Source organism: Lactuca sativa, chromosome 3, assembly GCF_002870075.4.
Source record: "Lactuca sativa cultivar Salinas chromosome 3, Lsat_Salinas_v11, whole genome shotgun sequence".
Taxonomy (NCBI): Eukaryota; Viridiplantae; Streptophyta; class Magnoliopsida; order Asterales; family Asteraceae; genus Lactuca; species Lactuca sativa.
Window position 1 is genome coordinate 77,943,567 of NC_056625.2, and position 22,546 is coordinate 77,966,112.

Here is a 22,546-nt window from a genome sequence, read left to right on the forward strand (position 1 = left end):
TCAGGGGAAGAGTTGTGACCCAGTTTGGGGACAAAGGATGTTCCAGTTGTTGCAGCTTAGCCATTGGCAAGCGAGCTAGTGAGCGTGACAGGGTGTCAGACCCTGAAGGATATGATTTCCAAGAAGTTGCAGATGCGAGATTGATTTGGAGCACCCTGGAAGGAGAGGTGCGTACCAGGTGCGTATAGTGGAGGGTCCCGGGAAGAGACCCATGACTTCTGATCATCGGGTGAAAGGCCGGCAGGGCCTGAATCAGTGCAGTGCATACGAGAAGGTACACGAGGGAGTTTGTCACTCCAAGGGTTTAGGATGCTACAGGGTAGCGGGGTTGATCATGTCAGCATAAGGTGATTAGTATTCCTCTAAGATGTTGCGGGTATGTCATCTTCTATTGCTATTAGATGGATGTTGGGAATACGAATCGCGTTGGAGTTATGAGTAAGTTTGGATAAGTTAGATCTCGGGTCGGTTTTTCTACTAGTGTTTGGTTACCAAGGATCATATATGCCATCTTGCATGCCGAAAGGTCCTTGATGAACCCAAAGAGGGACGCATCTTGCGGAGTGGGTTCCGCGCATACTGTTATCATTTCGGATCTTTTTCGGGATCTATGCAGGGGTATTATTTAGAGGATACTCGATCAGGGTTGGAGTGATTGTTCTCCGATGAAGTCAGCGTTCAGAGGTTCTATCATTGCTCAGGTATAGTCGGTAATTGTTTATGGATGAACTTTGGAGTTCAAGGCACTACCGTTGTTAGGATAGAACTGGTGACAGGAAGAGGGTAGTGTCAGTCGCGGGTGTTAGATGCATAAGTGGTTGGTCATTGGATGTTCAAGAGGATTGTGTTTTAGCATGGGCTGTGTCCGGTCAGAGTTCAGTGGTACTGCAAGAATGGGAGTGGGAACGAGGATTCGTCAGCTAGAGTGAAGATTAAGGTCTTCAATTAACAGCATGTTAGATGGATCGAGGTGTCAGACTGGATCAGATTTCAAGAGTACTCGTCGAGATTTCCGAGGATAGGAGATCTCAGGGTTTAATCGGTGATTAAACGCTAGCATTGACGAGCACAGGTGGTCATAAGTGGTATATTAGAAAGCAAGAAGGATTGGGAATCCTTCAATTCTCATGTACTGTGAAGACTTAGTCGAATCTAAGTGGGGGAGAGAATTTTTATAAAGTTCTCCCAACTGTGAGTTCTGGTTGCGCAAGGTGCAATCTCTTGGCCACCTTGTCAACCAGAAGGGTATTCTAGTTGATTCGGCCAAGATAGAGGCCGTGATGTAGTGGGAGATTCCGAGGTCTCCATCTGAGATTCGGAATTCCCTGGGTATGGCGGGTTATTGCCAGAGATTTATGCGGGACTTCCCGAGATTGAGGTTCCTTTGAACCGACTGAACAAGAAGTCAGTGGCCTTCCGTTGGGGGCCTGGGCAGCAGGTAGCCTTCGAGACTCTTAGACAGTGGTTGTGCGAGGCACTGATTCTCACCATGACAGGGGGTATAGATGATTTCGTGGGTTACTGTGACGCTTTGATCACGGGAATGGGTTGTGGTACTGATAGAGTGGGGTCACATGATAGTAGGTTTCGGGAACCAGGGTAGAGTTTTGGTTAGAACTCAGGTTCAGTGGTGTGTTAGGTCGAGTGCGTGTTCGACCCGGGTTGGAAAGTGTTGTAAGACTACGGGGGTAGCCGTAGCATTCACTAGCAGTCAGTTATCATAGGAGGTGTTGTAAGACTACGGGGGTAGCCGTAGCATTCACTAGCGATCAGATAGTGTTAGAGTGTTGTACGTCTGCGGGTGTAGCCGTAGCGTTCACTAGTAGCAAATAGTGTGAGGGGTGGTGTAAGTCTGCGGGTGTAGCCGTAGCATTCACCAGGTTGGCAGATAGTGTTATAGTGTTGTAAGTCTGTGGGTGTAGCCGTAGCATTCACTAGCAGCTAAATAGTGATAGAGTGTTGTAAGTCTGCGGGTGTAGCCGTAGCATTCACTAAGTTGGTAGATGGCATGAGCGTGTTGTTAGAAAGCGAAAGGAACAGTAGTACCCACCAGTTCGGGTGTAACAGTAAGGATACGGAAATCCACTAATTGGATTTTGGATTTACCCAGATGGATTAGCTCTGGTTGAGCAAGTGATAAGACTGTAGGAACACCACTACAGTTATGGGATCAGGAAAGCAATGGACTGAATAAGATTGCGTGTGAGATAAGGCTACCATTGGTCAGGTAGCAATCACTTTTAGTCTTGGATTTGATGATGACAGGATTCAACGCATGGGCGCGATCGATTAGATCGGAAGAATGTTTGAGCCACAGTGACATGATAACTAGTGGCGACTAGTCCCAGAGAAGGATTTCGTTCAGAAGTCGTGTGAGGCGACTAAGTGGGAGTCCTTTGGCTCCGCACCCGGGCAGGAACCCGGTATTACAGATGGTTGGTGAACGAATTGAGACCAGGCAGGTCTCGTTAGACTCTGGAAAGCAGCCATGTGGCGACATACCGCTTCAGGCAGTTCAATGTTCGGACTGCTTCAATGATTGGCAATATTAGTATTTGTGTTTAGAGTTGCAAGTACGGATGGAATAGCTGGTTGACTGGGAAGTGACAAGTCACTCCCAGCGGGATTAGCAGAGCCTTGACCAAGAATAAGTGATCTGCAACGATAATAAGGTATGTGAACCTGTGTTATAGTGGGAACCTCGAGCTATCAGAAGTTGAGTGAACAGTTGAGGGATAAACAGACTAAATTCATCGTTAATGATTTAGTATGAGTGGTCTGTCAGGGATTCAAACCATCTCTAGATAGTAGATTTAAGATAGATTACATGTGGTCTTGTTGCAAGGAATTCGTTCACCTATATATTGTAGGGCCTTGCGAAGATTGGTCACGGCTACCCTGGGAAGGCTAGGGTGTGCCCAGGAAAATGACTATGTTACTAGAGTGGCTTGGTATTTAAGGATTGGTAAGGAATGATTTCGAGGACGAAATCTAATTTAAGTGGGGGAGAGTTGTAAAGCCCCGTTTATTTATTAAAGCAATAAATAAAATAATGAGCAAATAGTAGCCCTAAAATCGATAATTATATAGCAAGGTGTTGATCTCGGGGAGCTAATCGTTATAATTTTAGAGATTTGGGGGTTAAAATGTAAGTTTCGAATTTATTTTGTAAGTAATTGAGAAGGCAGGGACCGCTTGTTATATTATTGGGATTTATTAGGAAAATATTTATGAAGTCAGGGGCTCCGTGGTAATTATTTGAATGTAATTTGAAAGGAAGAGAGGTGGAGGGGCTGAATATGTCATAATTGAGATATTGGGGGTTTAAAGGGTAATTTCTGGACCGGCTTTGCAAAGAAATTCAAAAACGGAGGGTTGTTTGGTAAACATTATACTTACTTTGTAAGGAGTTTTAAGGCTGAGGGTTGAAAAGGTAAAATTCGGACTCTATTGGAAATGATTTTAGAATGGAGGGACCATAGTTGTTATTATGGGAGAATGTCTTGAAGGAACCGGGTATAAAGCCATAACCCACCGGTCCCTTAACCCTAACCCTAAAGAAGTGCAGCCGCCATCCTCCCACCCTCATCCCTCACGACCTCCGACTGCCGCCGCCATAACCTCCCTTGCCGCCTCCGACGAAGTCCTTAACGGCTGGAGAAGCCCCACCAAGAGCGAAAGCAGAGCTGTGACCGGTGGACATGAGTCGTGTGCGATCGGAATGCTCACGGTGAGACTGCCTTTCATCTTCTTCATCCATTTTTCTATCTGTTTGGGGTCGTAACCATTGTTGGTCAACATTTCAGTGGTTGTCCCCGCAATCCTCCGCTATGCCACCGCTTGTGTTGTCGCTGCCATCGCGCTTAGCTGGAGAAGAACCGCCATGACCGGTCGAGTATGCTGCTGACGGGTTCGTTATTGCTGTTGCCGTGAATACCCTCTGCCGCCGTCGAAACCATCACTACCGCCGCCATACGCCATTATCGGGTGGTTGGTTTCTCGTTTCGAGCAAAGGACGTGATGGTGTGCGTGTTTTGTTTATGGGAATGATTTGTTTGACCGGAAATCACGAGAGCCGCCACTGCCACCACCGCGAGGTGGTGGCTGCCGCCAAGGACCACCGCTTGTGTGTGTTGGTATTAGTGTAGTGTGTGTGTTGTTTTAGGAACTCATTGTAAAAGTCGTAAGAGCCAAGAATAATAAAAGAAATTTAAAAACCACCACCTTAGGGTGGTGGCTGCCGCCACCGGCCGCCGTGTCGGGTGGCGGTGCGCTTTGCCTCTTGTGATAGATTCGTTTGGGGTGCTAGAAACCCTAATGGGCTCAAAGGAGCTCTAATGGGCCCAATGAAGCTTAATGGACTCTAATGGACCCTAATGAAACCTTAATGGGCTTAATAATATTTTAGTGGGCTTAATAGGCCCAATAAAGCCCTAATGGACCTAAAAGCCCAACAAATTGATAAATGGACTAATATTTGGGTTGGAAAAACCATAATGCAAATAAAACCCTAATTTGTGGAAATTGTTTGGGGTACACGAGAATTAATTATTAAATCTTAAATAATTAATAATCATTGGCAAACTAGCGTAAGGCATAATGGACTTAATGGATTAAGTCCTTAATGGGTTAAGAAAGAAACACTAAACCTTAATCATCATTGCATGTGAAAACTCTAATTTGGGATTATGGGCTTGGACTTATCGAGACCCATATTTGGGCCATTGGAATGGAATTGTGTGATTAAGCCCAATCACATCATATGACTTATTTAGAAGAATGATGGACTTAATGGATTAAGTCCTTAAAGGAATAATTCCTTAATGGGTTAAGTAGGAAACTTAACCCTAATCGACATTTTATGTGAAACCCTAACTTCACTTGGGTTTATTGTTGGGCCTTTCTATTGGGCCTTGATGATTGGATTATTAATGGGCCATCCAAGAATAATTATATGGACTAAAATAATTTAATGGGCCTAGGGTAAGTCTCATGTAAAGGATTGGGCCCAATTTGGAAAATTGGGCCATGGATGGACCATAGTCGGGCCTTAATGATTGTATAATGTTGGGCCTTAGAATAAGACCACCTATAGGCCTGGGCCCAATTTGGAAAATTAGGCCATATGCTAGGCTTTGATTCCTAGTTCGCTTTGGGCCTATGGATTGGGCCTTGGGCTTATATAAGCCAAGCTAGGGGTAATGAAGTAATTATCCAAGTATGTATTATGGTTATGTGTTGGGACCCAATTATTAATTGGGTGTTATTTTGGTGTTGACAGTTCGGGAGTCTGTCAGCCAGCAGCTGGGGTCGAGTCTGCGGGACTTCAGCAAGTGTGAGATTGTGTCTTCGGGACTTCAGCAGTGTGAGGTGAGTTACCTTCCAGTAGCGGTGGGTCTAAGGCCACAATGTCGGCCCACCAGTAGGAGACATATGATAGATGATTGTCTTTGTGATATCATCTAGGTTTGCTATTACTTGATACGTTATATGCTAGCATGATATGTTGTGTGTGATAGTAGTCGAGTTCGGTTGTTAGGACCGAAGGGTAGTCAGACACCCCAGATACGTCTGACAGTATGTGATGATATGTTTGCATGCTGGCTTGTTATGTTATATGTGATAGAGGTAGTATGAGGGGACCAGTCCCCGTGTTCGGTTGTTAGGACCGAAGGGTAGTTCAGGCACCCCAAATATGTATGATAGTATGTTTATGTTATGATATATGTGATAGTAGCAGTAGGGGGTGGAATAGTCCCCGAGGGTCGGTTGTTAGGACCGACGGGTAGGTCAGCACCCCAGAATGGCTTGACACGGGTAGGTCGGCACCCCAGAATGGCTTGACACGGGTAGGTCGGGCACCCCAGAATTGTCCGGCAGTATGTATGCTATGTGATTGTATGGTATGTGGTATGATGGGGGAACTCACTAAGTTTTGTGCTTACGGTTTTCAGTTTTGGTTTCAGGTACTTCGTGTTAAAGGAAAGGAGCCGGCTTGATCGCAGCGCACCACACTACGGTTTTCCGCACATGAGATCTTTGGGATTACACTCTGATATTGCTTAATGATAACATGTTTGATTATTTCTACTTTGGTTTTGACATGACATTATGTTACAGATGTTTTATTACATTGTTGGTTTTATAATGGCGTATTTAAAAATGAAATTTTTGGCCTGTATTTTTGGGATGTTGCACCTAAGGGCAAGGGCAATGCGTGATGACATGGCGCGCACTCTACCTCTCTTTTTGTGTGTTTGGGACTCTCTGATGTTTTCAAAAGTACAACGAAATTGTCATAATTACGAATTGGAAAACAAATGGTTTGGAAATATATGGATTATGGGATTTGTTTGATTATTTAAAAATGAAAAATTTCTTGGTAAAATTTGGGTCGTTACAATATTGCAGCGGACCGTGAATCTATGACTCAGTTACATAATGAAACTGTTAAGTAGTTGATGCAAAATATGGAATTAATTATTTTAAATGACATTGTTATTCTAAGACTAAACTTGTTAATGTAAGACTAATTTGGTTGTATGAATTTTATTTCAGTGTTGTAAGACTAGAATTATTAAAATTTGGGTGTTGAAAAACTATTTTAAGTTTGTAAAAATCTGTTTATTTAAATTTTAGTTTATTTCTGCAGGCGTTAAAAACAAACATATTTCTTATTACAGACTGTAGAAGTTTGGTCTATCTCTTCTGTTGTAGAGAGTTGCAGATGTGGTCCGCAGACTACATAAGTTTTGGCTTCGAAAAAACAAAGTCCACCTTAGTCCTATAAACGTTGAGTACAACAGTGTCGCCAATATTGTTGCGGAGACCAGCTAGCTTTATAACCTTCTACATGGATTACATGCCTCAGCCACCAAAGAAACGAAAGTGTGTGATAAAGTCAGTGGCATCTACATGGTTAGACCCATGTTAGGCCCATTTTATATTGCCCATTACCTTACTTGTAATTATGTATTTATTCGGTTATACCTAAATCATGTGAAAGATAAGTTTTACACGACAATCATAATCTTGCAATTTTTTCTCTGCAAATATGGTGTATTATGTTGTTAGTGGTTTCATCAAGACTCTTTTTGTTTACAAAAATACTCGTCTTTTATTTAAGTGAGGTTATCGATTTTTCTTCTAGGTGAGTTTGGCTTTCCCAGATATGGGTTGTCTTAGCAGCCATTTCCATTAGCTAGTAAGGGTTGAAAACAACAATAAAGAAAAAATCATAGCAACGGTCCGATTGAAAAATATTACAAGAACAACATCCATCATATCCAACAAACCACAAGAAATGAAGAATAAAATTGATATGAAATATTTTTTTAAAAGTACGATGTTTTTACTAAGTTATTTTTGCTCTTGGAGTTTTTTTGCCAAGAGATATGATTCTTTCATATTAGTTGATACATTATGATTACAAATGAAACCTAATTTATATAATCTTCAATAATACCAATATCTTTAAAAACTTTTGAGACAAATCATATCTCCATTTATTGTTTTGATTCATTCACTTTTATACATTTTAATTGAAGAGAGAGAATCACGATGAGGGTAAAAAAGTCGAAACCTTTTTTTTAAATGGATGGATAAAGAAACACAAGTGGAAATATCACCTTGCAAATATCAAAATGCCAAAAAATACCAAAATGAGAGCCACCAACTAAATTCATTAGTCATTACCAATATAAATCAGAAAGAGACACAATTCAATCTCGAAAATCAAAAACAAGATCCCAGAAAAAGATGCCAAAAACCCTAAACTATATTAATAAATTAAGCTAATTGATCTACATAAGTTACACCATATGTAAGTAGAAAGTCAAACCCCGGTCAACGCCTTCTCCCTCTCTATATTTCATTCAAAGAATTATCATCCGAAACCCCAATCCCCATCCCACCACGAGAATGCATACGCACATTCTCAATTTCCAATGGAGCCACATTTAAACCATTCACACTCCCCGTTTGCGTATCATTACTAGACTCTGCTAACATCTGAAAATAAATGTGGGGCCCCCAACCTGTACACACATCAAAACAAACTAAATTAAATAAAATAACATCAACTGACACACAGTTTAATAATTTAATAAAACTGTAATTAAAAAAATTGGAGGGTTTAGGTTTAATTTACCATCAATGTCATAAGGTGGTGGAAAGAATTGTAAGTAGCAAAAAGAAGCAACCGTTAAACCTAAAATGCCTCCTGCAAATACATCTTGCCAATGATGCCAATAGTCATCGACACGTGAGACACCAACTAAAGCTGCAATGAGTAAAGGGAAGACAATGATACAAAGCTTTGCCACGTGGCCTCTTTGGTCAAATGCCCTGATTTTTCCAGCTGTGTACCATGACAGAAAACCAAGTCCAGCAAAGCACCCTGTTTGGAGAAAAACTTATTATTAAAAATAAACAATAATATATGGTTTATGATGTTTTTTTTTTTTAAATAATAATAATAATAATAATGAACTTACAAGATGTGTGTCCACTTGGGAAGCTTTTGTGTCCTTCTTTGATAACGGATTTTAATCCAGTACACATCACATTACTTGTAACAGGATCAAAAACCTAACATAATTCAGATCCGTGAGAGATTTCTAGGTAGTGTTTGGCATGATGGAATCAGAGAAGGGAATGGAATTGACTATTCCATTCCCTGATTCCATCATAAGGATTCAGAGAGAGAACTCACTCACCCCTTTGCCATCAGGAAAGCAACGCCAGAAAAAGTCAGGACGAGGTCTCCCAACTGCATCTTTGATTGCATCAGTCAAAACTCCTGTAACAAGTACTGAAAACAGAAGCCCTAGCACTGCTTGATGAAGATCATAAACATCCTTTCTGATAAAGTAATATATGAGTATGACCACAAATGGCAATAATATTGCAATAATCTGTTAAATGAAAAACCAAAAACAAATTAGTATGTAAAGATTTTAAAGTTGCATAGCATTCATCAAAGATTGCTTACTGGAACAGCCCAAATGGGAACAGTGTTGTCTTGTAAAGGGTATTTTAGGTCTTCCATCATTTCAGCTCCAACAAAACGGTGGAATGGTTCTATCACATTCAGAATGATCTCCATGATCACAAGAAATATGAAGACAAACCAATCATGCATGTGAGCCCTTGCCACTTTAGTTCCATGGCTCCTTATAGTATGCGCACCTAATTGGATTTCTGGCATTTCCCCTAAAGTTTATCCATGGTATGAATGAGGATGAGAAATTGAGCATGAACAGAGGAAAAAGTATGAAAATTAGTTGTCAACATGAACCCGTTGACGAAGAAGCAAACACGAACATGAAACATTCGTCTGTTTTCAATTTTCAGTAGTTAATTTTGTGGCTTGAATTGGTGCACAAAATGCCGAAACAAAAAAACAAAAAATCAAACGACAGCAATCGCCAGAACATAAAAATTGCAATTGCAAATTCTCCAGAGTAGATGCGGAACTCAAATCAGTTACAAACTTACAATCAAGCACATTAGGTACGAATTAGTTCCTCACGACTGAATTAGGTGAAAACCTAACAATTGCTACCTATAATAGCATAAACTGTGGTTCGAGAATTATGTAAAATCAATACAAATATCCATTTCTAGCGAAGAATCGGTACATAACTTCAAAATCTTAGAGAAACTGTAACGGTGATAAAGAATAAGCATAGTTGTAGAGATTCTCGCAACATCAATACCTGAAATAACTTGAGGAATGAGGGAGGAGCGTCTCTAACAGAAGTCTCTGAAAGTAGGTGACGCGTTCACTTTGTGTGTGAGAGAGAAGGCGGAAAAGAGAGGGAGAGAGATTGAAAAAAAACCCAATGTTGAAACGCCAGGGCGGGAAAAGGTGGGGTTCAGGGGCACACAGAGTTAAAAAGAAGAGACCGATCGAGACTGAAAGATATAGAGCATGCAGAATGCTGGGAAGAGAAAGGAGATAGACAAACAACTTTATCAAAACCAATCAGAAATTGAAGATAAAAAAGTGGCATTCCCCTCCTTTTGTTATCGTGAAGGGCAATAAAATTGATATTCATGCTTATCATGCTTTCTTTTTTATTTTTAAAAGGTAAAATTATAAAGATGGTCCCACGGGTTTGATGTTTTTATAGTAGAGTAAACTATAAATTTGGTACCTATGCTTTATGATTTTACGTGGATTGCAGGATTGAGTTTCTGAACTTTAAAAATTGCATAGAACATCCTTATAAATAAGTTTTATTGTGGATTTGATCAATGGACTTAACAACCATTAGCTTTGGCTATTAGACCATCCCACATACATTTGTCTTTTCACTTGCCTATCTCCTCTATCTATCAGCCGGGTCATCTACCTCTTATACATATGAACCAGCCGGGTCATCTACCTCTCATCTCCTTTGTCTCCCGATCACTCTGCCTCTTTGTGATCACTCTGTCTCTCATCTCCGACACTTGCATAAAGAAGCTTTAAGAACCGATTGAGATGACATCCTCATCTAACATAAGGTATTACACTTTTTTCTGTTAGTTCTACAAATTTTCACAAAATAAAGACAAAAAACAACGATTCCATTCCATTCATTCACAAAAGGTTGAAGCTTTTACACCAAAAACTAATAAAGTTAAATATTTTCCAAAAAAATTACATGCTTAAACCTAACGAGAACACCAAAAGTTTCAATTTTGAGGCTTCACTCCTCTTATTGAGCCCTCTCAAGAAGTGTTGTATGATCATTCAATCATTGTTGAATGACCTCCGATAGATTGTTAAGGGCCAAAAGGAGCTACACATCTTTAACTTGAGATCCAAATAGGTAAACGTGTACGATAACCCTATCAATGGAGTATGTGAAACCTATGAGCTGCTCCAACATAACATATTTCTCTTCAAAGTTTGAGTTTATCACCTTGAACACCAGTAAAATATTTTTTTGTTTCTATATGTCCTTCCAAATAGCATGCTCGATTTCAAGATTAGGTCCAACTAGAATCGAATGCTTGATGTTATTTCTTTGTTTTGGGTTTGTTTTAGAAAAGTAAGTTTTGTTTGTAACTTGGAAATATGATTATGTTTATTGGTGGTGCGTGCTTATATGGGTAATCTATGACAAATGAAAAGACCCTTGATCTCTAATCAATGGCTTAACATTTAATTTCTCAATGAGTAATTATGAAAATATGTATAAACCCTTGTAAGTTTACATATCCAGATAGTAAATGGATGCATTTGACATTATTACTATGACATTGAAAAGACTCCTACTCCATTTTGACGATAGTAATGAATGTGTAGAATTTATCTTGTGTTGTTTAGAAATCATGTAAACAAATATGTGTGTGTGTGTATATATATATATATATATATATATATATATATATATATAATTTGGGTTTATTACAGCTGAATGCATATATAATGTATTCAGCTATTAGGATTGCACAAGAAGAATACATGAAACATATTGCAGCATGCTTTGCCAAGCATGTAAGCATACTTAAAGAAATTAGGTCAGATTTTAATGTTAAAAAGTTACATTAAAATCATGATGACATAATTATGGTCAAGTTATTGGAAGCTACAAAGAGGGAACCTAAAAGCAATTTAAGGATTAATGCATTGTTCTATATTTATGGGAAAATGGGTCTTATTCACGGTTAAAGGATTTAACTGATAATGTTATGGAAAGTGTAGAGAAGTTGGAGACTGACTCTGGACTTTTTATGGCAAACTATGGGTTGGGGTGAGGACAAGTTAGGGTGGTTATAGTTTGATGTTTGTTTAGTTTCTTTTAATGTATTTTTTTGTCATTTGTGTTTGTTGTGGTTTATGCTAAAAACTAATGGTATTGTACTTGATTGTTGGTATGAATGTATTTTGTTATGAACAAAAACAAAGTTTGAACAATGTTATGGTTTTATGATTTTCTGATATATTAAATTGATATGGAAGGGCAAGTGAAAAAGACAAATATACCCTTTACGTGAGGGGCATGTGGGGTGGCCTAACATCCAAAACTAACTGTCGTTAAGTCCAAGGACCAAATCCACAAAGAAACATGTTGATAAGGATGTTCTATGCAATTTTTAAAGTTCGGTGACCCAACCCACATAAAATCGTAAGCCATGGGGACCAAATTTGCAGTTTACTCATTACAGTATAATCTAAAAATAGTTTTTTTTAATGGTCTGGTTGTAGATTTAATCTCAAATTTTAACATTGTGTAATTTAATTTGTTAAATTCTTATAAAAAGATGAATTTGCCATTTATTTTATGTTTTAGACAAAATTACATATATACTACCGGTGGTACCTGTGATTTCCAAAACTTACGTGAATTGTCATTTTTTATAGCACCGTTAGTTTTTGTCTGTTAGTATGAGGGTGATTTGGTATTTTCAGGTAGCAGTGACTGGGTTTGTTACCATGGGTAAACCATAGGGACCATTTATGTAAATTTGTTAATATTTTATGTTTATGAGTTTGTGTCTTTTCAACCCTTCTACTTTTTCAAATGTCACATTGACCCTTCACTTCGAACTTTGTAAAATGTTATTTTCACCTCTATTTTCTTAACTTTGGTGCTTATCCCACGTAGTATAGTATAATATAATTCTGCTTAATAACTTTCGTTCGATAACCTAAAAAAAACTAATTTTTTACTCGTTTATTATATATATATATATATATATATATATATATATATATATATATATATATGTGTGTGTGTGTGTGTGTGTGTGTGTAAATTTATGGTGGTCAATGTTTCCACGTGAATTTAGAACTTTCGTTCGTTATTTTTTTTTTCTAAAAAAACTTATCTGTTCTTTTATGCAATTGTCGGTTTAAATTCGAGTTTATTTATGTTTCAATATAATTCTTTTTACATTTACGCGTTAAATTTTATGTATGTTACATACGTATGAGTCGGGTCACTTATTATAACTTTCGTTCGTTAACTTAAACAAACGTATTATATTCGAGTTTTCAACAGAAATTTTTTACCTTTTTGTGCCTAATTTTATGTATTTTCTTACGTATGATTCGGGTCACATATAATAACTTTCGTTCGTTAACTTTAAAAAAATTACCTTCTTATTTTTATTATGTGTCGATGTAAATACAAGGTGGTCGACGTCAATGGCGTAACTAGGGTCAAAGTTTTGGGGTAGCACAAAAAAAATCCACATAATATATAATAAGAAAAAAATAAAAACCGTAATTTCATTAGACATAACAAATTGACAAACTTAATCATGGGGAATAGGCGATCTTCACATGTCACCAAAATTGGAGTTTATGGCTTAGTGCTTAGTAGTGGGTTAGGATTAGATTTAATAAATTGTTGCTACTCGTCAGAAATGACACGAAACATTATTTCTTTACTTGCATTGTTTAAACAAGATTTTAGATATTATTTTAATGATGAGAATGGTTATATTTCTGCTTATAAAAATGGTGTTTCTTATTTGTAAGTTTTACCTTTTGATGGTGTGTATGAAAATGTGATGATTATAGACAATTTAGGTAATAGTGTTTTTCAAATTGATCCGTCTAATGGTTTAGACAAAGCGTGCTTGTGGCATTGTCGTCTTGGACACATTAACAAGAAACGTATCACCCAACTCCAAAAGGATGGAGTGTTGGAATCATTTGACTTAAGGTCAGATGATACAAGTGAATCTTGTCTAATGGGAAATATGACAAAATCACCTTTCACTAGGGGTGTAAGTGAGCCGAGCTCGAGCCTAAATATGAGGCTCGTTTATTAAACGAGCTCGAGCCGAGCTTCAATTAGTGGGCTCGCGAGCCTAAACGAGCCTTATATATATATATATATATATATATATATATATATATATATATACATACATACACTCACACTAACACACACACACACACACACACACACATATATATATATATATATATATATATATATATATATATATATATATATATATATATATATACATGGAGGCTCGTTTAGGCTTGATTAGGCTCGCGAGCCCACTGAATTGTTCACGAGCCGAGCTCAAGCTTCATTTTAAGGCTCAAATCGAGCTCGAGCTTCCTCAAAATTAAACGAGCCGAGCTCGAGCTTGGTCAGGCTCGGGCTCGGCTCGGCTCGTTTACACCCCTACCTTTCACTAGATCTTGTGAAAGAGGTGAAGGATTGTTGGATCTCATACACACATATGTGTGTGGGCCCTTCAGATCCACAACAAGGGATGCTAATCGATTTTATATGACTTTTATTGATGATTATAGCAGATATGGCTATATCTACTTAATTAAGCATAAGTCAGAAACCTTTGAAAAGTTCAAAGAGTTTAAACATGAAGTAGAGAATCAATTGGGCAGGAACATAAAGATGCTTAGATCCGATAGAGGCGGTGAGTATCTAAGTATCGAGTTTCATGACTACCTCAAGGAATGTGGAATAGTTTCAAAATTGACACCTCCTAGGACACCACTACTTAATAGTGTGGTTGGGAGGCGTAATCGAACCTTGTTGGACACGGTTCGTTCCATGATGAGTCGAGCTTCACTTCTAATTTCATTCTAGGGGTATGCCTTAGAGACTGCCACCCACATTCTTAATCTTGTCCCAACTAAGAAGTTTGCCAAAACACCTCACGGGATGTGGTGTAACACCCGATTCCTGGTATGTATTTAAAGTTATATTTTATTCATTTTTGTTTAGAAACTCGATGAGCTAGAGGCCCCAAACTCATCGAGTAGAGACCAGAAGGAATACGGGTTTTAAGTAACCTACTCGACGAGTTGAGAGCCCTTAACTCAACGAGTAGGCTGGCAGGGGTGAAACCCTAATTTCAGGGTTTTGCACCCAATTTAAGCATCTTAATCCCCACATTCTAGCCTTATTTACACCCTCCTAGTCCCCAAACCCTAAATCACGAAACCCTAAGGCATTGTTTGAGTTTGTGAGTCATTTTGAGTGAGTTTTGTATGTGTTGAAGCTTGTGAAGGAAGGAGAAGCATGGGGATTCAAGAAAAAGCTAGTAGATCCAGATATACCACTTCATTCTCATCATTTTCTGGTAAGCAAGTCTCAAAATTGCTTAGTGAATTCTTAGACCTCCTTATTATCACTTTATTGAGTTTTTGGTCCAAGAAGCATGATCCTTGGGAAATGGTCGTCCTAAGTGAGTATACCTTCAGATCTAGAATCATGGAGGGCATTCATGGCATTAAGGTGCAAACTTTAGGGCCATTGAAGCCCCAAGCAAGCTTTAGGATGTCATTTTGGTCTTTTAAGCTCCAAAGGGCCATGCATGGAAGGAAAGTTAGAAGCTTTACGTATTTCTGAAGTATCTAGGGTTCAGATCTCATGGTATATGCCTTAGTTTGGAGTATTGATGGCTTTTGGATCAAGATATATACCTTTTAGAGTTAGGGTTTGAGCTAAATCCATTAAGGAAGGGTATTAACGGGTAAAGTTGGAAACTTTACCCTTAAAAGGACATTTTAAGTATGTATATGAAGTTTGGAGCTTATATTTGAAGTATAGGGGATTAACCCATTAAGAAAGCTTAACAGACTGAAGAACTCGACGAGTTTATAGAGGAACTCGACGAGTTGGGTCGGGGTGTCCCGAATATGTGGATAGGAGGAACTCGACAAGTTGGATCGTGATTTCAGGGTTTTATGATTTATGGAACTCGGCGAGTTGAGTCAACCCAAAATGTTGACTTCGACCAAAACATTGACTTTGACTTGGACTTTGACCAAAGTTCCCTTTAGGGGTTATGAGTATGAAAAGGGAATTATAGGAAATCTTCTATGTATAGGGGCTTGAGTCGGGTGATATCCGGAGCCGGAGTTTTTGTAGCTACTTCCAGTTATCGAGGTGAGTTACCTTCCAGTAGAAGTGGGTCTAAGGCGCCAATATCGGCCCACTAGTAGGTGATTATAGTAGAAATGATTATCTTTGTGATAATTGGATGGTATGCCACTAATTTGATTTAATTTGGTTTCGGATACTTATTAGTTAAACTTTTTATTTTGATTATAGAATACTAATTCCCATGTTATAAATTGTGGGTTACTAAGACCTTGATATTGGATTTGGTTATCACGTTCTTTGGATAAATTTTATGAGTTATTAAATTTAGTTGGATTATGGGATTTATGGATTTTATATCCTTGTTTTTGAATATGAGTTTATATACCATTTGCTCTTGGTTATTCGAGTCTTTACTATTCCATTATTTGGTTTATCAAATTTTATAGTGATTATTGGTTTTATATTGATTTTGGGTTTGATCTAGAGTATGATGATTGTCATTTCATTACTTTAAACGAGTCAACCTCAAGTATTTTTACTAGAAAATTCAATTGTCTAACTTATTTTGACTTGTGCTGAGATTGAAGACTTGTGAGTTTCTTAGAAGATAGCGAAAATATTTTGAAAGGGTCGGATTATGAGATTTCACTCTTCTAAACAAAACTTTATAATTTTGGCAGTTTGTGACGTAATTCCACATAAAATTATTTTTAAAGTATTTTAAAAACTTATTTTAAAGTATCGGATCGTATGTTTTTTCATAATTAAAACTTTGTACTTGTTTTAAAATAAAAAGAACTTTGTACTTGTTTTATTTAAAATCAAATGATTTTTAAAATACTACACCGATGGGTGTTTTTGAGAGGATCACAACATACTACACGCACACTTTCAAGAGCATGTTTCCTCCATGTGTAACATGACAACATCATGTCACCAATCCATAGCAAAGCACTTCCCGTTCTTACACCATATTAAAAAATAAAAATGATAAAGAAAACTACATATTACATTTTTTCTTGATTTTGGCGATAGCCAAAATCAATTTGTGTTCCTCCCCGTTAAAGTTACTCATATCGTGCATTAAAAGCTTCACATCACAAGCTCTTTCTTTCTTACGTTCATTATATTGTGCGGACTCCAAGTATTTATTCAAATTTTATATAGGACTACGGTCTCTAACTTCATTTCTTATAACTTATCAAAACGGTTTACATCCAAAGTTGACGATTTAGCTTTGCCCTTTTTTTGGCTTTGTCCCGATCAAGGATGATTAGGTTGTGGAACATCAAATGTGTCATTATCATTGAGGTTGATCCTCACACGAGCATCCCAACGATGTAATGTAGTCGGAGTTGGATATTTTTGATCTTTTAGAGCAACCAATATGTGGTTCAACCTTTCGTAAATCATACCATCTTGGACTATCTTTGGCAACATTCTCAAAATTAAAATGTTTGAAGCGTTTTCATTGTTGTAATCAAAACATTTCGAGCGCCTTTTTTAAAATGGTGGCATCAGTATGACCACTTTGTCATTGTTTTTCAAGCCTTTAAACAAACCATTAGATATTTTACCTCTCTATTTGTATTCCCCCATTTTGTGTAGATTTGGTCTTTTTTGTTGGTACCTTTTTTTTTTCATTTTAACAAGGAAACATACAAGAACTTATCCAAAAAATCAGACCTTTTTTTTTTATCATTGTCAACCTTTGGGTCCTCCGATATCAACCTTTGGGTCCTCCGATATCGGCGAGGCTAGCACCTCTTCTTTTTTCAAATCCCAAGCTATATTGGCGGTCTTCCCTTTTTAGGGGCAACTTACATTTTCGGGTTGGGATTTGGATTCAAAATCGGGTTTTGGTTTGGTGTTGGGTTTCTAGAACATAGTTCATATTTGATGGTGGTGACTCTGATTTGCATTGGATATCGATCATAATATGGTGTCACACCGTCATAATGGAATATTGGTGATGATAGATCAGTTCATTCGGTGGGTTTGAAGAAGAAAGAGAAACGACAGGTTATCGATGTTGGCACAATTATCGGCATACTAAGCCATCTCGCACAATGTTTGTCGTGCCACATCATTGATGGCACACATTTTACCGCATCATAGACAATTGTTTGCCATGTAGGAGAAACGTCTTTGTCTTTATTATGGGCTTCATTAAAAATAATTTGGTAGCGCTTAGTCCATAAAAAAAAATACAAACCAAATATTACGTAGAATGAGCACATAGACCATGAAATAAGATAACGTTTTTTTATTAACCCCGTAACAATTAATAGGTTCTAGAAACATTTATAAAAAAAACATTTCTTACAATTTTGGAGCATAATGGCTATAATACGATTTGATGGAAATAAAAAAGAACTCAAAGAGGACTAAAACAAATATACAATTTGCAAGTATAAAAGAGTAGACGTGAAAACATAAAGGTGGTGTTCGTTTTCAATTTCAAAAGGTCTTCTAGACCTTTTATGTGTGCGTCGTGCGGACGTGCGGATGACACGGAGACTTTTGGTATTGTTTGTTTTTTTAGAAGACTATAGACATAAATATATTTATGTGTCTTTTTCTTAGCGTGGATGTGGATCTATGTTTTCTAACATCTTCTTAACTCTTACACTAATCCTAAAGACAAAAAAGACAAAAAAAAAACATTTCGATTAATGGTCAGCAAAAACAATAAAAAATGAAAAAATCTATCAAATTTCATGCGTGCAAACAATTATTTTTTTTATTCATTTGTCATGTGAACACTTTGCAATTATATTATTTTAATGATTTTAGCCTAATAAACTTTTTATTTGTTCATATAATTTTTTGGTATTCATATTTTAATAAACTTTACGGATATTTATCCAATGACTTTTTATAGCAATAACTAAAAAGGTTAAATATATTACAAAACTTATCAAAGTATTTTACTAACGTATTTTTTTCTTCATAAAATGGACAATTAATTTGTTATATATATTGAAAATAAGGTGGTTGTATCATTAAAGTAGATGTGAGGCTGTGTAGTATACGAGTTTATTAAATATAGAAAGTTTAATAAAAATATGTAAATATTAAAAATTTTATAAAGTAATTGAAAAAAGAAAGTAAATCAATGAGTTTGTAACATTTATGTAAATTTATTCTCAATTTAATAAAATGATAATCTTATATTAATAGAATAAGAACCTTCCATATATATAACCGTAAATTCTAGAAATTTAATGTAAAAATGAAAACTCTCAAAAAATGACAAATGACAAATAAGAAAATGAAAAAAAAACCATAAAAATATAATGTGGTAAAATGAAGGAGAAAAAGACGTATGACAAAAAAATATATACATTTATTAGAGAGGATTGCAATGTTTTTATATTAGAATTATTGAAAAACTCTTTTAAATTTTAAAAAGAAAATCAATTTATTTTAGCAGTCTGTAGATTTTAAAAAACAAACAGTCTTTTTTTTGCATACTGTAGATGTTTGATCCATATCGTCTAATGCAAATATCTACAGATGTAATCCGTAGACTGCAGATATTTTGTCTCTAAAAACAAACACCATTAAATTCTCCATGATAAATCTAATAAAATTATAGGTTAAAAGTCTTCTGTGAAAAGTGATTGGCACATATTCTCATCATACAATATAGGAGAATCACGTAAAACATAATGGCTGATCAGAATCTTATACCTTAATAAAGAAATCAAATCACTCGTGTATTTGTGGACATCTTCCTAATTAATTAAAAGGATTCCCAAATAACAATACTAAGGAAATTAGTAAATATCGGCATGTAGATATTCAAAATTAATTTATGAGAATTCTTTGAGAGTTTGTTAGGATTTTTCAACGAATTCAAATCTTATTTTGTAAAAAAAATAGATTATGACCCGCGTTAAACGCGGATAATATAAATTAAATACACATCACATTAATATATGGTACTGTTTTAGCTGCAATTTTAATAAAAATGTTAGTTAGATTCATTTTGAATTTTTGAACTAAATTTATTAAATAAAAATATTTAATATTTATATTAGAGCAATTTGGTGTTTTAATACAATAATTTCTAACATAAATGATCCACGTGATATTTGTTTTATCACAAAATGATACGACTCATTGATTAAAATATGTTGTGTAGTAGTTTTATGAATTGACTTTGTTCGGTATACAAACCCCCATGGAAGCTCATATGACACTTTTCATATTGGTCATGTAAAACCAAAAGCAACAATAAGTTGTTATATGTACCAACAACGTTAAATTCTGTAAAGAAATTTGATAAATATTACAATTAAAGTGCATTGACATAGCCATAAACATCAAACTCATACATTGTAATTTGGTCAATTTCTAAAGTATTTTTTCCTTATAAGAATTAAAATATGATTTTTTAAGCTACACCTAATCAGATATACATATCTTCCGATCAAAGAAATTATTACAAAAAAAAATCTTGTTATGAACAAAAATATAATATTAGTTTCATAATTTGACAAAGGTTAACACTAATAAATAATAATGAACTTTCACAAATCTTTCATTTTGGTCACTGCATCTAACTAACAAATGAATTTCAGTTTAGATGATTGATTCAAGAAATGCATCAATGACTTCTTGTAGCTGAATTTGAGGAAATGCTAAGACCTATTAAGATATATGGGAATGGTCTATGAGACTACAGTTGGTTTCTGGAGGATAATACAAATTCAAAATGTTAGCATGTATCTTTCTTCTAGTAGATTGATTAATTTTTTATGACATCTCAACAGGAATATAGTAATATTAGGTAATAAGAACAGAATAAATGCATGAAATTAGAGAAAAAGATGGAGACAGAGTAAAGAAAGAACCTGGAAAAAAGAAATGGAGAAGAAGACCATTGAAGAAGAGCATTATAAATCATACGACTCAATCCAAAATCGTAAGAATAAAAAATTCAATGTAATTATATATATATATATATATATATATATATATATATATATACAGAGAGAGAGAGAGAGAGCTAGGTTTAGGTGTTTAAAGTAATTATTGTGTTATTGTATGCATAAACTGATGGGTTTTGGTCATAAGAACATCCTATGTGCTCATACAAACCCTAATGCTTGGATCTAGGTTTCTCTATTGTACATGCAAGTTATCCAAGACTATAAACCCTAGATCTAGCATATGATAATCAATATAACATATAAATAGAGTTTAGATCATACCTTGATTGTTATGTAGCAATAACAATCTCAAATCCTTCTTGTATTGACTTTAGAAAGCTTAGAGTCACAAATGTCACTCCTCTAATGGTTCACAAACACCAAGAGCAAGAGGATGAAGAGGAGAAGAGAAGGAGGCTCTCAAAAACGTGTGGAAACCCTAGATAATTAGTTCACCACGTTTTTGGGGCATAAGGGCTCTTTAAATAGTGAGGCTATTAGGGTTATCTAACAAGGAAACCCTAATTTGGATGCTTAAGCCCTAAGCAACCCATGAACTCCTTTCCTTAAAGGTCTTGGACGATTTCTAATGGGTTTCCCCTTAGAATTCGTCCAAACTTATAATATAAGGCAATCCATGGCCCAATTGCAATTATCTTATAATTACAATTCTAGTCCCTTAAGTTTAATTAATCTCTTTTAGTCACAAACTTAATTCTTATTAATTCTTGACTAATATTAATTAAACAATATGATTTCTCCTTTAATATATTATTCTCATAATATATTAATAAATCATATTTAATCCTTTCTCTTCATAATTCATCCTATCAAGTTGCTTCGGTGAAGGCAATCCAAAAGGACCATGCACCATCGGGTCAAGTACATACCAAAATAGTTATGGACTTAGACACTAATCCAACAGTCTCCCACTTGGATAAGTCTAATAACTATTATGCGTATGACTTCAGATCCTGATCTGCAATCGTAGCTTTCCAAAGCCGTTGTCAAATCTGATCCTATCAGATACGCGTGTCCTTTAGATAAGGGATCATATATTCCTCCATTCTAGATATCGTATGAGACATGATTTCTAATCATTCTCTATGTACTATTTCTCGACTTCCAATTTATGACGACTGACTAATTGAACAAATCAAATTAGCCCTAGCCCGGCCGAGCATTTACGTTTGTCATCACTAAATCATCGAGGGGCCCAAAGATATCACTTTTATCCTACTTTGGATAAAAGGAACGGATAAACTTTGATTCAATGCTCGCTTGCAATCACTCACCGAATCACACATAACAATATGTTTTATGACACCAAGTTACTGGTGCGTTTACATATTATCAATGAGCAACCGATTTGCAAGATACAACTCACACATCTCGGTTTCAAGAATATAAGATGTTATCGTCTCACCAATCACTCGTGATACAATTCATGGAGTGATCCAAGTGAGCATGGGTTTAATCCAATGCTCAAATCATGTTCATAAGCACTCATAAACGTTGCAGCAAACATTTTCTTATGTCTAATACACTTTAGACATTCCACACTCCAATTCATGGCAGTCTTCCTTCATACCTACTTCCAACATATGAACGACTGTGACCCGTTCGAATAATTTGACTGTTCTCAACCAATTAAATTATTCAGGAAGTCAAAACATGCAAAGTGAAACACAAGAATAATACTAATCCCATATGGCCTCAAACCTTTGAGTATAAATAAAACACCTTTTATTTATCACCATATCGATTACTCATTATTTGTTGTTTCGGGTA

The 22,546-nt window shown here is 36.3% G+C and overlaps 1 protein-coding gene across 1 annotated transcript; it reads right to left on the bottom strand.

Annotated features, from left to right (window-relative positions):
* Positions 1–7,662: 7,662 nt before the first annotated feature.
* On the bottom strand, positions 7,663–10,078 carry LOC111907569 (lipid phosphate phosphatase 2). Its single transcript, XM_023903368.3, has 6 exons — positions 9,720–10,078; positions 8,993–9,213; positions 8,718–8,915; positions 8,496–8,589; positions 8,150–8,398; positions 7,663–8,036 (listed from the first exon to the last, which is right to left on the bottom strand). The coding sequence occupies exons 2-6, from the start codon at positions 9,206–9,208 to the stop codon at positions 7,864–7,866; spliced, it is 930 nt and encodes a 309-aa protein (XP_023759136.1). The 5' UTR covers positions 9,209–9,213; positions 9,720–10,078; the 3' UTR covers positions 7,663–7,863.
* Between the last annotated feature and the right edge of the window lie 12,468 nt (positions 10,079–22,546).

Coding starts and splice junctions, on each gene's coding strand:
- LOC111907569 (XM_023903368.3), bottom strand. CDS start 9,208: ATGCCAGAAATCCAATTAGGTGCGCATACTATAAGGAGCCATGGAACT. Junction 8,916..8,992: donor TTCCCATTTGGGCTGTTCCA/GTAAGCAATCTT, acceptor TTCATTTAACAG/ATTATTGCAATATTATTGCC. Junction 8,590..8,717: donor GCTTTCCTGATGGCAAAGGG/GTGAGTGAGTTC, acceptor GAATTATGTTAG/GTTTTTGATCCTGTTACAAG.